Source organism: Arachis stenosperma, chromosome 2 (genome assembly GCF_014773155.1).
Source record: "Arachis stenosperma cultivar V10309 chromosome 2, arast.V10309.gnm1.PFL2, whole genome shotgun sequence".
NCBI classification, from domain to species: domain Eukaryota; kingdom Viridiplantae; phylum Streptophyta; class Magnoliopsida; order Fabales; family Fabaceae; genus Arachis; species Arachis stenosperma.
Genome location: NC_080378.1, coordinates 114025098 through 114043041, shown reverse-complemented (window position 1 = coordinate 114043041; position 17944 = coordinate 114025098). Strand labels below are relative to the sequence as shown.

General features: G+C 26.9%; 2 protein-coding genes across 2 annotated transcripts; both read left to right on the top strand.

Moving 5' to 3' along the window:
• Window positions 1-3196: 3196 nt before the first annotated feature.
• Window positions 3197-6871, top strand: LOC130960395 (cytochrome P450 76T24-like). Its single transcript, XM_057885778.1, has 2 exons — window positions 3197-4140; window positions 6119-6871. Exons 1-2 carry the CDS (start codon window positions 3217-3219, stop codon window positions 6731-6733), a joined length of 1539 nt encoding a protein of 512 aa, XP_057741761.1. The 5' UTR covers window positions 3197-3216; the 3' UTR covers window positions 6734-6871.
• Window positions 6872-13922: 7051 nt separating this feature from the next.
• LOC130961783 (cytochrome P450 76T24-like) lies at window positions 13923-17003 on the top strand. The gene is made up of 2 exons (XM_057887789.1): window positions 13923-14876; window positions 16237-17003. The coding sequence occupies exons 1-2, from the start codon at window positions 13980-13982 to the stop codon at window positions 16852-16854; spliced, it is 1515 nt and encodes a 504-aa protein (XP_057743772.1). The 5' UTR covers window positions 13923-13979; the 3' UTR covers window positions 16855-17003.
• The last annotated feature ends 941 nt before the right edge of the window (window positions 17004-17944 follow it).

The following is a 17944-nucleotide window of genomic DNA, read 5'->3' as shown; positions in this document are numbered from 1 at the left end:
ACTTTTTGTAGAGAGAGAAAGGAAAGAAAATACAAAAATTTATTGATGATAAAAACTTTTTGAAGGTATTGAGGAAAATAGAAAAATTTTACAATGATCTTTACGGTAAACACATAATTTTTTTAACAGAAATAAGAGAAGAAAATACAAAAGCTAATTGAGGATATATACAAAAAATTTGTAATGATAAACACTATTTTTTTTTTAAGTAAACACAATTTTTGAAATTGAAACATAGAAAAAATACAAAAAAGTTATTGAGAAAAATAAAAAATTTTATAACAATAAATACAAATATTCTAAAGATAAACAAAACTTTTTGAAGAGAAACAAAAGAAGAAAATATAAAAATTTACTGATGATAAACGCAAAAATTTTGTGCTAATAAAGACAAAAATATATACAAAATAATTTGTTGTCTCATTCAACTAATTTTTTTATATTTTTCAACTAAATTTTTTATATTTTTTAACTAAAATTTATGTTATTATTTTGTGTCATTTAGTTAAAAATATGTACAATCCAAAAAAATTTGTGTTATCAAATATACTTTTGTGATATTTAACTAAAATTCATGTTTTACACTTTTGTACCATTCAATTTTGACCAAAATGCTGAAAACTTGTTATAGTTTTCACATATGCGAAAAATGATCTTTTAAAACAAGAAGATTAGTATAGTGAAAAAGTAAAAGTTATTATTTATTTATTATTATTTGTAGAAGTTGAAAATATAATAACTTCTCAGAAATATTATTATAAAACTTCTGCAATTATATAGAAGATTAAAGTGTAAAATTACTAGTACGGTCTAAAATAAAAACTAAAAGAATCACACTACCCTTACTTTGCATATAACTCTCAAGTCTGAAACTAGGGCTATATATATAAGTTCCATAGAGATTAGCCACATACATATATATATGAGAACCAATGACGATAATCATGGAGTATCTAGCACTACTTCTTATAGTTTCTTTTGTGTTCATAAGCATTATTATTCATCACATTCTCAAATCCAAAATTTGGTTCATCGCAAGCAACCGATTTTGTTGGTCGCTAAAATCGGTCGCTATTTTAAAATTTTTTTTAGTGTGAGAACACTTAAATCAACCAAATTCCCACCAGGACCTAGTATTGATGTTTTGATACCTAATATTTTTCATATTGTAAATGATACATGTGTATTTTTTTAAATTTTATATATTTCATTTGTAAACGAGATAAAACCAAATAAAATCGTGTCTTATCTTGTTGACCGTATAAACGAAATATAAAAAATTTTAATTCGTTTACACTCTATACAAAATAGGTAAAAAATTGAAAATTGATAAATATGCTACAAATTACTTATATTCGTAAATAAAATATTTAAATTATTTATTTTAAAAAATTTCCTTATTCTACTCATTTAAGAACTCTCTAGAAAAACTAACAACGAATAAATTGAACAAAATTTTATATTCAAATAATACATTATGGTGTTGCAAAATAATTTTACGGTCCATACTCTCTTCTCCACACCCATCATAAAATCCGACAACATAATTGAACAGAACTATTTTAGTTGGTGGTAGGTGGTATTTTCTCAATTATTGATGTTATTTTAAGATTATATTTCACTTAGTGATCGAAATAGTGGAGTGTTCAAATTAAAGTTACTAGCTGCAACATTATTGTTAATATTAAAATCCTATAATGGGTAAATGTTAATCGGAAAGAAATAAATGTTAGGTGACCAAATCAAATTTGTAACTAAATTTAAATAAATATTTTTAAAAACATGTTTTTTTATTTATCTTATATTTAGGTGCTCAATTTCCACCATTTTTTTCTTTTTCCTTCATTTTCTTTTTTTCTTTTTCTACTTCTCTTTTATTCTTCTATATCTTCTCTTTCTTCTATTTATTTGATTATCTTTGGTGTATTTTGAAAATTCGTATGCGAAAGAAGAAGAGAAAAAGAAGAAAAACAAAATTCGTATTTTGAAAATTCGTATTTTAAAAATTCGTATGATGATAAACATAGAAGCTTTTTTTTAAGGTAAACATAATTTTTAGGAGAAAAACAAAGGGAAAAAAAGGAAATATTTATTGAGAAAAAAAAACACAGAAATTTTACAATAATAAACACATAAATAATTCTTTGAAGGTAAATATATATTTTTTTTATTGACAATATACATAAATTATGATAATAATCACATAAGTATTTTAAAGGTATACACAACTTTTTGAATAAAATATGAGGAAAAAAACACAAAAACTTAATTATTGAGAAAAACACAATTTTTTTTAATAAAAAGCATAACTTTTTGAAGAGAAAAAAGGAAGAAAACACAAAAATTTATTGACGATAAATATAGAAACTTTTTGAAGGTACAGAGAAAAATACAAAAAATTTATAACAATCTTTATGGTGAACACACAATATTTTTAAGAGAAACAAAAGAAGAAAACACAAGTTTATTGAGGATAAATAGAGAAATTTTATGATGATAAATACTAATTTTTTTAAGTAAACACAATTTTTTGAAATAGAAACATAGAAAGAAAATACAAAAAATTATTGAGGAAAAAATAAAAAATTTTATAATCATAAATAAAAAAACGTTTTACATATAAATGGAACTTTTTGAAAAGGAACAACAGAAGAAAATATAAAAGTTTATTGACGATTAACACGAAATTTTCGTACTAATAATAAAGACAAAAAAACAAAATAACTTGTGTCTTATTCGAATAATTTTTTTATATTTTTCAACTAAAATTTTTATATTTTTTATTAAAAATACATTTTATGTTATTTAACTAAACTTCATGGTTTATTTTTTTGTACCATTCAATTTAAACTAAAATGCTGAAAATATGTTATAATTTTCACATATTTAGGTAATCCGAATTTCAAATCATATATATGTGAAAAAAATGTCCTTTAAAACAAGAATATTAATATAGTGAAAAAAAATAAAGGTTATTATTATTTTTTTATTTATTATTATTTATAGAAGTTGAAAAAATAATAACTTCTCAGAAATATCATTATAAAACGTCTGCAATTATATAGATGATTAAAGTGTAAAATTAATGGTACGGTTTAAAAAAAATTAAAACAATCACACTACCCTTACCTTACATATAACTCTCAAGTCTCAACTAGTACTAGGGCTATATATATATGTTCCATAGAGACTAGCCACATACACATATGAGAACCAATGATGATCATGGAGTATTTATTAGCACTACCTCTTATAGTTTCTTTTGTGTTCATAAGCATTATTATCCATCAAATTCTCAAATCCAAATTAGCCATGAGAACACCTAAATCAACCAAATTCCCACCAGGACCTAAACCTTTACCAATCATAGGAAACATCTTAGAACTTGGTACCCAACCTCACCAATCACTTGCTAAGCTTTCTCAAACTTATGGACCAATAATGACACTTAAGCTTGGTACCATAACCACCATAGTTATCTCATCTCCTATGTTAGCCAAACAAATCCTCCAAAAATATGACCAAATTTTTTCTTATAGAACAATTCCGGATACCATTAAAGTACTTGATCACCACATGTATTCAGTGGGATGGTTACAACCTTCGACTCAATGGAGGATCCTTAGGAGAGTTTGTGCTACAAAAGTGTTCTCTCCAAAACAACTTGATTCCACGCAAGTTCTTCGACAAAAGAAACTGCGAGAATTAATGGATTTTGTGAAAAACAAAAGTGAAAAAGGCGAAATCTTGAATTTCAGTGAGACTTGTTTTACAACTGTACTTAATTTTATATCTAACGCTTTCTTTGCAATGGATTTGGGTCATTACGACTCTTCTGAGTCTCAAGAATTCAAGGATATAATTTGGAGCGGTGGGGAAGCAGCAGGAAAGCCTAATGTAGTGGATTTTTTTCCATTCCTTGGATTACTTGATCCACAAGGTGCACGTGCAAGGATGACCAAGCATGCTAAAAAGTTGATTGCCTTTCTTGATGGTCTTATAGAAGAAAGATTGAAGTTAAGGGCTCTAGAAATTGAGACTACCAATAAAAGAGGCAAAGATGTGTTAGATTCTGTTTTAGAAGTTATGCTGGAAGAGAATTCTCAAGTGACTCGTCTCCATGTTGTGCATCTCTTCTTGGTCAGTATCTTATTCAATCCATTGTTGTTTAAATTATTTTTAATATATATGTTTTGTTTTTTAATATATATATATATATATATATATATATATATATATATATATATATGTAACTAATTTTTTGTGTATATCTAATATAGTTGATATTTCTATATTTAACATTTGAAATCATGAAGGTTTTTTTTTATTGGTATATTTATATAGAGTTTAATTTTGATATCGATAATTTAATTGATTTTGAATAGTAAATTTAAAAATTAATTATTTTTGGTGATATGGCAATGCAATTGATTATCCGTATAATTTTTTTTATATATATATCGATAATAATGTATTAAAGTTAATTTCTTTTATATATTGGTTAATTCTTACAGAATGAATAATTTTAGAATAAATTATATTTATTTTCTTTAAGATTTGATAATATTTCATATGACACGTTTCCTTTATAAAAAATACACACGTTTTTCTTAAGGTTCATCAAGTTATGTATATTTATATATAGCTATTCACCGGTACTATTGTGCATATATTTTGTGGTGAAAATTTAGGTGCAGTCGACTTCACATAAAATTGATAGTTGAGAGCTGTTAGAAGAAAATTTAGTCAAATTAATCAAATCATCTAACCGCTCTTAACTATCAACTTCACGTGAAGTCGACTGGACCTGAATTTCCACCATATTTTATAACATATGACATAAAACTTCTTTATAAAAATAATATTGAAGGATAATTAGAGCTGCCTAACTGGCAATAGGTAGGATAAAGTAGGGTTTAAATTCTATTTTAATCTTATTCGCGAGTTAAAAATTTCATTAAAATTCTACCATATTTTATTCACATGTTGAAAATCTCTTAATTCTAATTCTACCTGCACCTTAAAATTTTAAACTCTACTCTACTCGTAGAAATATCAAATTTTTTTAAAATAAATATAAAATTTAATCATTTTGAATTTCATACATATTAGTAAAATAAAAAATAAAAAACTAATATTCTAAATTATTAAATTAACTAACTAGTTTAATGGTTACTCATTTATTGTAAGTTATTACATGAGAGAAGTTATAAGTTTAACTCTCATCTCTTTTACTATATACTTAATTTTTATAAAATATGTGTGATATATGGGTACGAGTTATACCGACAAATTAAAGAATGTCTTAGGCTAAATCTTCACATAATACTACTACACTAATAATAAGCAATTTGTTGCGCAAACATTAACCTCCCAAAAGTGTACTTAATAATAATAATAAGAGTAAAGGTAGGGAACCAAAAGCATATCAGCCAAAATCCAGCCAAATACTTTTGAATGAATTCAAAATCTCTACGAATTAATATATATGGATGTTTCTTCTACTAAGTATCAGAATGTTTCTTTTTCATATTAAATGGATGTTCTTTTATATATTTTTCGAATTTGTGATTGTTGGAAGTAGATATGTTAATGTGAGAAAAAAGAGGAAGGTTTTTATAGGTTTTAATTAGGTTTACTTAATCAATTTAAAATTTTTTAAATTTTGAATTTAAAAAATTAAAATTAATTAATTATTAATATAAATTAATGTAGTTTTGTTTAGTTTTTGGCTGATAAGCTTTTGGTTCCTTATACTTTTCCTAATAATAATAATATATCAAGTATACTGAAAATTTGTAATGGGATGTAATGAAGTCAATAATCAACATTAAATTTCCTCTCAACTTGTGAATAAATCTAAAATGTATACTATTTCATATTGGTGCTTACTTAGATAAAGAGGTAAAGTGTAAAAAAAATATAGAGAAGAAAAGGAGTCAAAGTGAACTATATGTATTATGGATCTCACTCTTTAAAAATGTTTATATTAAAACATAATTGTCATATACTTTTTTTTTTTGGTATTCTATGCACATTATTAATATATTTGAATGTATCTGAATATTGTCCTTTCATCTTTTAATAATTTGTATTTTTTGAAAACTTGTCATATCAGACATTATTTGTTGCTGGAGTAGACTCAACATCAATCACCATAGAATGGGCAATGACAGAGTTATTACGTAATCCAGAAAAACTTGAAAAACTTAGAAAAGAGCTTCATTGTGTTCTTGGCAATGCTGAACAAAATGTTGAAGAATTACATATATCAAAGCTTCCTTTTCTAACAGCAGTGATTAAAGAAACTTTACGACTGCATCCACCGGGTCCATTATTAGTACCACACAAGGCCCACGAAGACGTTGAGATAAGTGGTCTCATGATACCTAAAAATGCACAAGTTTTGGTTAATATATGGGCCATGGGGAAAGATCCAACTATTTGGGAAAACCCTAATGAATTCATGCCTGAAAGATTCTTGGATAGTAAAATTGATATTCATGGACATGATTTTGAATTTATTCCCTTTGGTTCTGGAAGAAGAATATGCCCTGGATTACCATTGGCTTATAGAAGTGCACACATTGTGTTGGGTTCTCTTCTAAATGGCTATGATTGGAAGCTAGCAAATGGAGAACAACCAAAAGATTTGGATATGTCTGAGAAATTTGGACTTACTTTGCATAAGGCTCAACCTCTCCAAGCCATTCCTATAAAATCACAACCATAATGAAGATGCTGCTTATTACAAATAAAAGAGCAATGTTACTGCTCTTCTTTATTGCCGTTTTTATTTTGTAGATTTTATGAAGCATTAAATAAAATACTTTAATTTTAATCTATTAGAAGTGTAAAATAGTTTTATATGTATATTTAGTTCATGATTTTACGTCAGTAAAAATAATTATTTTTTATAATGAATCTGTGAATAATATCTATAGTGGTCATTTAAAATAACAGATGTAATTGAATAATTGTATCACTATATATAAAAAATTACTAGAATAGTAACCGATTTTAATGACCGAAAAAATTAGTTGCTAATACTGACTGATTTAGCGATTGATATAAGATTTCTATGACAAAAAAAAAAAATTGGTCGCTAAATCGACCATTAAGTTTTATTTCTCGACCGATTTTAGCAACCAACAAAAATGGTCACTAATAACAACCGATTTGGCGACCAATAATATTTTTTTTTAGATCAGAATGAAATTGGTTGCTAAAATCAGTCGCTATTTTTTAATTTAACGACTGATTTAGCAACTGAAATAAAAAAGTTAATCTTTGGTTCTTTAGGTCACAAAATCGATCGCTATTTCTGTATTAATAATGTATCAAAATTAAACTCTAAATCAAAATTAAACTATAAATAAAAACTAAATCCATCGAATAATTCAAGTTACTTATCATTTATATTTAATTATACATATGGATAGATTAAGATGATTCAAAATATTTTGGTATCTACATTTAAGGATTATCCTTATATATATATTTACTATACCTCTCTTTTTACTTACTGTTTCTTTTATTTGGTAAATTATTAAATAATATCCAAAAATTTATATCGCTGATAAAATTAATTTTTAAATATACGAACGACGAATAAATACTTGAATAATTTGAAAATGTATTAAAAATAATCACTAAATATTATATTTTTATAAATGGTAATTTTTTTTATTTAAAAAATGACTAATCTATTCTTTTTAATTTTTGTGATGATATATGAATAAGTATTTAAAAGATACACATAAAAAATTAAAATAAAATTTGATCTTTAGAATTTTTTTTAAAAAACTTAATCATTTACACTAATTTTAAAAAAAATATAAAATTATCAAATTTTAAAGATTAAAAAAATCTTTTTTTAATAGTTTTTGTAAAAAATTATATCAAAATTTAATATCTAAAATTTTTTATTAGAATATATATTTAATATTTAATTTTTTATTATATTTTTTTATTTTTTAAGATATTTTTTTATTTATGTCATTTGAAATTATTTTTGTCAACGATGTGAACTTTTAAATATGATTTTAATAATTTATTCTCTTTTATTTAATGAAGTCATTACTTAAAATTTTTTATTAAAGATATATAACCATTTATATTACTTTTTCTATGAACTTAAACTTTGAAAAAAAATAGTATAATGATAATTTTAGTTACTTTTGCCTAATAATTTTTTTAGATCCATAAGATTTATAAAATAGAAAATTCTTTTAGATCGGAACAAGGAATAATTATATAGGGTCACAATCAATAATTTTCCTGATATATTTATGACAGGGAAGGTTTTGTATTCAGCCGAACTTATGTGTGGGGATATAAAAAACAAAAGGAAAAAAGTAATAATTAATCGGAATCCTCCTCATTATTAAATCTCTTAATATTTCGGACTATATAAGGCGTTCAGATCGAATGAGTTTCATAAACAATGGAGATGGTTGCCAAAATTTAAGTAGTGAAAATAAGAATCAACATAGAAAATTAATTTTTAATTACTTAATATTAATTAATTTTCTTATTATCAGATTATTTTTTAATTCTTAATTTTTTAAAAGATTTAAAATTTAGAGTTAGAATTAAAATTTAGAATTTAAATTTAAAACTTAAAGTTTAAAATAAAAATTAATTTTAAAAAATTAATTGATGTTAATTAAAAAAATATTTTTTAAATAAATTCTAAAAATATTTATATTATCCCCCCACATAAGAATCCAAACAATTGGCCACCACACATTTAACTTGAATAATTGGTGGTCTTTTGTATACCGAATCATTAGCTAATTAAATGCTATCTCAAACATTTGAGTACAATAATAATGTGGTAAAAATATTAATAGTCCAATCTTTTGATTATTCTCTTATTTTTTAAATAAAGAAAAGTGTTTCAATTTCTTATCTTTCTGATATTTTCAAAATAACATAAGTATAAATTTTTACTTATTTAAATATTAAAATATAATTAAAATAATAAATTAATATTCTCTATCATTACTCATAATATAAAATTGAAAATATATGCATGTTCATTGGCTGTTTGTGTAATCTATCTACAATGACTTCATTGGCTGTTTGTGCTGTCGTTATATGAAGTACCATTATTAAAGTTTCCATAAAATTGGTTGGCATACATGCAAGAAATATGTACATTTATATGTATATATATTGAAAATACTAAAAAAAAAAAATTCGTTATGAAATAATGAAATGGAGAAACCAAAATTATCTTGCGATTACTTTACAACGAAATCTTAGGCATTCATTTTTTATGCTACTATGTGTATTTTTATTTTCACAATATTCATTATTTTAGAATTTCTTTTTTTGTTTTTAATTCATTCCACATGATTTAGTGTTTTAGAACAGCGACAAAACATATGTATTAAGTACGATTATGATGGTTTGTGATTGATGATGTTCTGCACCGTCCAAGATAAAAAGCTACATATAGTACGAACTCACCATTTCCACCCACTATCTATCTATCAATTTCTGTTCTCTCTCACACAAAATTCTACTCTCTCAGATCTCAGCCTTTCTAGAATTATATATATTAGTAAATAATTTTTTTTTTGTTTATATATAAAAAAAATCCAGATGCTAGATTTTTATTTTCTTTATTGCTCTGAATTTCTCACCGATTCCTTTTCAAAGTGAGATAAAAGCCAATTCATATAATAACACTACGTCAAAAATTTTATTGGTTGAAGATTGAATATCCTCACGTGTAGATTTCTAGAACAGCGACAAAACATGTTCATTACGAACATGAAGATTTTAATTGTAGACACAATTTGAACGTCACGTTGTCACCATGATGTTTATATTGATGATGTTCTGTGCCGTCCAAGTCTCTTTCTGTACTCGCTAGTTATCACTTCTCCTTTTGTTTTCGCATCTTTATAAATTCTTCATTCTTGTATTATTTTTTAATATATATATATATATATATATATACATATGTATGTGTCGTGTCTTCTTCTTTTTAGAAATATAATAATTTATATATCTCCTTTTATCAGTTTAAATTTTTCGAAAAAATAATTTTATGACATAATATTAAAATTTTAATGTTCGAAAATTTTACAGTTCGATTTTTGATAAATTCTAAAAAAAAATTTAATTAGACAAAACAAAATTCTATACAAAAATTTAAATAAATTCAAAAAAATTTTATCTCTTGTTTGAAATGGTATATTAAAATTTAAAAATATAATCATTCATGTATTTCTTTTAATTAACTGAAAGTTTTGGGAGAAATAATTTTGTGATTAATATGTATATTCAGCACAACATTCTACAAATTACTATTTTTTGGATTAGCTTCTTCAACTCTAGAAGACAACTTAAACTCAACATATAGTTTCAATGGCGGATTTTGTGATCGGTCTTTGTGATAAATTGAAATTTTTTTTGCATGCTTATTTTATCGTAATATACCTCGTTTGGAATTGTATTTCACCAAATACTAATGTATGATATCTATAATCAAAATAGTTATTACTCTCTTTAATATTTGAAATTCTATCATTTCAGAAATTACTCCTTTAAATTCATCAAATAATATTGTAACAAAAACAATAAAATCACATAAACTTTTATATATATCTTCAAGTGTTTGGAGTAAAATTTGACCATTTTAATATACTCATAAATGGAATTCTATTATCCATTTCTTACTCTCATGAACTCTTATTTTTCTAGAGAAAACTCAAAGAAAAAGAACGATTAGCTGGGAAAAGAAAAATGAAAAATTGAGAAGAGAATAAACGTACTACAAGAAAACAGCTTATTGCTACACTTTTAAAGCATGTCAAAAAGTAGAAAAAAAGCATGATGACAGTTTTTTGCCACTTTTTTTGAGTTACCAGCACGCTTTTAAAAGGGTCACATCCGCAAGCGTGCCAATTGTTCAATCGCCATGCTTTTGTTGATCTATTGGCACGACGCTTTATTTTTTGCTACGCTTTTATCTATTGGCACGCTTAAAAGTGTGGCCGTGTGTATAACCCTATCGCCACGCTTTTAAAACGTGCTAAAAAGTGGACATACAATCACGCTTTTGGAAACATGCCCATTGGTTTGGTTTTGGTTACGCTTCGAAAGCGTGCTAATAGGGAACATACAACCACGCTTTTTTAAACATACCTATATGTGAATATATTGTCACGCTTTTAAAGCGTGGCTGTATCCTTATCAAATTAAAAAAAAAATTCTGGTATATATGTGCTTTTATATGTACTCTAATGCGCTCCAAAAATAATAAAAAAATATTGAAAAAAACTGTGAATATCATTTAAAAAAATTAATCAATAAAAATTTAGTATTACATTAGGAGAATTCAAACCAAATTAGTCATTAAGGTAATAAGATAAAAGACTTAAAAGAAAAAGTATATCTAATTTTCTATAGCAGCCTAGCAAGAGCATGGAATAGGCAACAAAACATTTAAAATTAAATCATTGAAAACTACATGACCTAGTTGGCCATCACTTCTGGTCTACGTTATCAGAATCAACTGCAAGATCTTAACTAGGGTTACTTGCTTCTGTTGTGGTTGTTTCATCAACTCTTCTACCAAGAACACGGCATGGAGGAAGGATAACAGAGATTGGTAGCACGAAGGGAGTGCAAAAGGAGAAACAGAGGGTTCGAGGAAAAGGTAATTATTAGAGAGGCAGTGACGTTTGAGGGAGGAGCGACAATTGAGCCATAGAAGGAGGAGCGACAGTTGAGGGATTGCGAAAGAGAATGAGCACGACGGAGGATTTGCAAGAGAGAGTGAGTGCCCAGACGGAAGAAGCGTTGATAGAGGGAGTGCCGATGGAGGGAGCACCGAACGAGGGGTTGTGAGCGAGGGTTGCGCAATGAACTATGTGTTTCGCGATGAAGAGGATTGGAGGGGTTGGACGCGCGATAAAGAGGGTTGGAAGCACGATGAAAATGGTTGGAAGAATGAAACTCTGGTGTTAGGGTTTTCTGTTAGGAAATTATTTAATTTCCTAATTTGTTCATGGGCAATACATTTATTAATTATAATCACAAATTATGCTATTTCAAATTAAATGACTTATATAATGGTGTTCTCATTTATTGTTATAAATGCTAAATTGAATAAGTTATAATTACTTTTGATTTGGAATAAAATGAGAATAAAACCAGATATTATCTTTTGGACATTAGATAATTATCTTTTGGATTTTAGATATATTATCTTTTAGACTTTAGATACTATTTTTATTTGGATTTTAGGGTTTAATTGGTGCCATACTCAAATATAAATAGTGCCTTCAGGGTTTCGATCCCCAACATACCAAATTCGCTTCGGCAACTCTTTTCTCATCAAAGAAGTTACAATTCAGCTGCTTAGAGATACAGAAAGTTTTGGTTGAGGAAGATCAAAAGAACCACAATATCCAAACTCTTCCCATCATGATTCATGTTTATGAATTTAGGTACACTTCCGCATTCAAGTATTTTATTTCTTAATTAGGGCTGCACATGGATCGGATAATATCTGCATATCCGTGGTAATTATCCGCATCTGATCCAAATTTTGCGGATATTATCCGATCCACACTGTGGTAGGATCGGATTGCGGATTTGTCAGTGATATCCACGGATTCGATCTGCATATCCGCACTTCTCATATAAATAGCATAGTTTATGATATTTGGTTTTTAATTTTTTATGTTCTACTTCAACTTAGAATAATTAAACTTAGATCTTGTGTTATTATTATTATTATTATTATTACTATTATTATTATTATTATTATTATTATTATTATTTTGCTATTCAAGAGAACTTTTATTCATAATATTTTAGAAGTAAATAGGTTTAAACAGGTAAAAAATAGATTTTTCGAATTTTTTATTGTAAAAACAGTTAAACAAGACGTGAAAATAGTGTTTTTTTTTAATTATGCGGATATACCTGATATCCGATCCGATCCGATTCGCAAATATGCGGATCGGATCGGGTCGGATCGGATCCAACTTGAAAAACCTGCGTATCGTATTTGATCCGATCCAATCCGATCCGTGTGCAGCCCTATTCTTAATGATTTAACATGGATAATCGTTGGGCTAAGGAATTCTTTGAAAATTTCAACCCTTTCTTAGTAGCTAGTTTAATGAGTAGAGAAGAGTGAATAATAGTGAAGTGTTTTTCTCAGTAGTTTAACATAACTCTATTGGCACACTTTAAAAATATTACTGTAACGTAACTCTATTGGCACAGTTTAAAGTTTGCCTGTTGCTCTCTATAGTCACGTTTTAATAAGTGCGATATTAAAGTGTGCCTGTTGCTTTCTATGGCCACGCTTTAATAAGCATGACATCAAAAAGTGTGGCTAAATCTCTAATCAACTGTCACCTTCATAAAAATGTGGTTATTGACCCCTTTCGGCCACACTTTTGAAGCGTGACAAAAAGAGCATAGCCAAATCTCTAATCAATCGCCACCCTCATAAAAACGTGGCTATTGACTCTTTTTGGTTACGCTTTTGAAGCATGGTAAGAAAAAGCATAGTCAAATCTCTAATCAATTGTCATTTTTATAAAAGTGTGGACATTAACTCTTTTAGTTACGTTTTTAAAGTGTGACAAAAAAAAGTATCGACAGGCTTTGCTTTTTTTATGTAGTAAAAAAAAATAACAATTCTAGAAGAAATAAGAGACACTCGTTACTCTAATTGCACTTTCGTCCAATTATTATTATTATTATTATTATTATTATTATTATTATTATTATTATTGAAAACGGCCTTATCGTCTGACAAAGCAGCCACGTTTTGTTTTTACTGAATTTTTTCCTTAACGAATTTAAAAATCGTCCCCTGCATTTTGTTTTGTGCACTTAATTTGCTGGGCATGTAACCCTCAACAAGAGGCATATGCATGTTCCATATATATAATATACATAGACTAGCCAGAGCAAAATATATCTAAAATCCCATAATCATGGACTATCTATTACTTCTTTTATTTTTCTTTATGTGGCTAAGCATTCATACTCTCATCTCCAAATTAGTAATCAAAACTTCAAAATCCCTCAAACTTCCACCGGGTCCTAACCCTTTTCCAATCATAGGAAACATCTTAGAACTTGGAAAACACCCTCACAAATCACTCACTAAGCTTTCTCAAATCTATGGACCCATAATGACTCTTAAGCTTGGTTACTTAACCACCATTGTTATTTCATCTCCACAATTAGCCAAAGAAGTGCTCCATAAAAATGACCAAAATTTCTCTTATAGAACTGTTCCGGATACCGTTAAAGCTCATGATCATCACTTATATTCGGTGGGATGGATGCAACCTTCATCTCAATGGAGAATACTTAGAAAAATTTGTGCTACCAAAGTGTTCTCTTCACAACAACTTGATTCCACACAAGTTGTTCGTCAAAGGAAAGTCAAAGAATTGATGAATTTTGTGAAGAAAAAAAGTGAGACGTGCGAAGTTTTGAATATTAGCGAGGCTATTTTTACAACCGTGCTGAATTCGATATCAAATACTTTATTTTCCATAGATGTGGTCCAATTTGGTTCTTCTAAATCTCAAGAATTCAAGGACATCTTTTGTGGTATCACTGAAGAAGCTGGAAAGCCTAATGTTGTGGATTACTTCCCAATCTTTCGCAAGATTGATCCACAAGGTGCACGTGCTAGAATGACCAAATATTACAAGAAGATGATTAATTTTTTGGATGGTATTGTAGAAGAAAGATTGAGACTATTGAAGGGTCTAGAAATGGATACCAAGGAATATAAAGATGTGTTAGATTATGTGTTAGAAGTGATGTTGGAGGACAATTCTCAAATCAATCGTATCCATGTCTTGCATTTACTTGTGGTGAGTATCTTGGGCCCCTTGACTATTTCATTTTGTTAGTTTTCTTTTTAAGAGTGCCAATTTTTTAAAGTAAAATCTGAACTTTTTTTTTTAATTATGAAAAACAAAATACATTATTGATTATTGCCTTTAATTACTTTTTCTTTGTAATTAGTACTTTTAACTATTGTTTGTGTTTAATTTTAACAAGGAGTAGATGATGGTTGATGATTATTTTTGTTGTTTTTAATTTTAATATGAATTTAATTTTATATTTTTGTTTTGTTAGTATGTTTATAAAATATAAAATGATTAAATATTGTGTTTGATTGAAAAAAAAAAATTTGATTTTGTTACGAGTAGGATCGAATAGAATCGGGTGAAAAAATTTAGGGTACGGATAGGTGTAGACGTGTAGGATTGAAGATCCTAAACTCAGAAGTAGGATACACATGTTAAATTTTAAAAATATTATATGCCTACAGATAAAATTAGGGTGGAGTCTAAATTCTATCCTATTCTAGCCATTGCTAACTCTAGAAATAATATATAACATAATTTTGAGTTAAATATAACTATAAACAAAAATTTGGATTAAATATATTTGTAGTCTCTTTAAATTTCTTTGTTGGAATTTTTTTTATTTTTTTTTCTTGTTCTTAGTTGTTCTTTTTATTGCATATATATATATATATATATATATATATATATATATATATATATATATATATATATATATATATATATATATATATATATATATATATAGTCAGATTTTGTTGTAAATATTTAAATTATATTGATTTCTTTTATTTTTTTTTTTTTTGTTATCTATGCTATCCCCCAACTCAATAAATAAATGAATAACATGTGGCAGATTTGATCAAATTTTTTTACTTTGGTCCCTTTCTTTTTTTGGACATTTCTGGTAGCGGTCAGGCACTGAAGCACTCAGGCCGGCCCAATAAGTTTGGTCCTTAAAAAAATAAGTCCGGAGTATGTTTTGACCTTTATGTAACACATTGCAAGTGAAATTGAATATAAATGGTATGAACCAAAATCTAAATAAATAACACATTTACGACTAAAATAGATTTAAACATATCATTTTATATAAATGAGTGAAAATGCATATAAAAACTATAAAAAATAAATATATTCTATTGTCTAATTAAAATAATTTAAATATATAATTAATTAATAGTAACAGTTTTTTTTTATATAAATATTAGGAACGTTTATCAGTCTGTATAAATTAGTGAAAATGCAATTTAGATACATAATTAATAATAACACTATTTTTATGCTAATGTGAGGAGTGTTTAGTATATAAATATTGTTCTTGATTTTGATAATGTATTTTACAAACTGATTATTATAGGATTTATTCGTGGCTGGAATAGACACAACGGCAAGCACTATAGAATGGGCAATGACAGAGTTACTATACAACCCAAACAAACTACAAAAAGTGAAAAATGAACTTGAAGATGTTGTTGGCAAAGAACAACAACAAATTGAAGAAAAACATATCTCAAAGCTTCCTTTTCTAAGAGCAGTGGTGAAAGAAACGTTTCGCTTACATCCACCTTTTCCACTAATACCACACAAGTCCAAGGAGGATGTTGAATTATGTGGCTTCAATGTGCCTAAAAATGCACAAGTTTTGATTAACATATGGGGTGTAGGAAGAGATTCAAGTATTTGGAGAAACCCTGATGAATTTATACCTGAAAGATTCTTGGAAAGTAGAATTGATTATCAAGGAAATGATTGTGAGTTAATTCCATTTAGTGCTGGAAGAAGAATGTGTCCTGGGTTACCATTGGCTTATAGAGGTGTTCACACTGTGTTGGGTTCTCTTCTACTTTGCTATGATTGGAAGCTTGTGAAGAATGGACAAAAGGAAAAGGATTTGGATATGTCTGAGAAATTTGGACTTAGTTTGCATAAGGCTAAGCCTCTTGAAGCTATTCCCATGCAATCATCATCACAATGAAGATTATGTTTTTAATTTTATAGAAATGGATTCTTTATATTAATTCTCTAGCTTATTAGCTTGCTTGTGAGTAATTGTGTATGACATCCTAACTGTTTTATATCTTTTGTTGGATATAATTTAAGGTGTGTATGCCTTTAAAACATATTTTTGGGAGAAAAACACTACTTTTTTCTTTGGAAAATGAACTTTTTAATTTTATTTTTTTAAGAAACTGGAATTTGTGAAATGGTGATTATTTTTTAAAATTATGTAAAAAAAAATAAATTGTAGATTTTTTTTCTTTATAAATTTGAAATTAAATAAATGAGGGATGTGAATTTTGAATGAATATTATATTGTCGGTTTGACTCTTTAGTCTTTAACTCTTTATAGAAGAAGGATTTTTTAAAGTAAAAAAAATGAGAGTTTGACATTAAATTTATAATTTTTGTTATGTGTAATACATATTTTAATTCAAAAGTAATTAAATTCTTTTTTATTTTTCCATTTTAGAAAAATTGATCCAGTTTTCATTTGATAACAAATTAAATATGCTGTTTCATTCACTAGCTATATAAAAAATAATTATATCTGAAAATTGAAAAGTATATTTTATTAATTTTTTTGAATTCGTATTAATGAGACATATCCAAATTGAAATATGTCCTTAAATTATTAGGAGTAGAGAAAATTTAATTTTATAAATATGTCCCTCCCGGCGGGAATAATTTGTATGTCTCCGTATGGTTATTTTTGATAATTTGATAGTCACTTATTAGTTGAGTAACTTGAGTTGTCCTATCATATATGTTAATAGAGGGTTACCACACATTCAAGGATTTTTTTATTCAAATAGATTTAACACCAATAAAATCTTTCTTATTAAAAGAGCGTGATTATACGCGCATCTTTTTCTTCTCATGCTTATTTATATGTATGGAACTTCTTTTTTTCACGCTCGTTTACACACAGAGCGTCTTCTTCTTCTTCGCCTTCTTCTTCACGTTCCTCCTCCTCCTTCTTTTTCGCGTTCCTTCTTTTTCACGTATTTTCTGTTTAACGTCATTCTTTTGTTGTTATTGTATTTTTTTCTTTTCCTCCTTCTCCC

Bases quoted from the DNA above. Each gene is read 5' to 3' on its own strand.
- LOC130960395 (XM_057885778.1), top strand. From the start codon at position 3,217: ATGATGATCATGGAGTATTTATTAGCACTACCTCTTATAGTTTCTTTT. The intron at 4,141-6,118 runs GTCAGTATCTTA...TTGTCATATCAG, and splicing joins ATGTTGTGCATCTCTTCTTG to ACATTATTTGTTGCTGGAGT.
- LOC130961783 (XM_057887789.1), top strand. From the start codon at position 13,980: ATGGACTATCTATTACTTCTTTTATTTTTCTTTATGTGGCTAAGCATT. The intron at 14,877-16,236 runs GTGAGTATCTTG...TGATTATTATAG, and splicing joins ATGTCTTGCATTTACTTGTG to GATTTATTCGTGGCTGGAAT.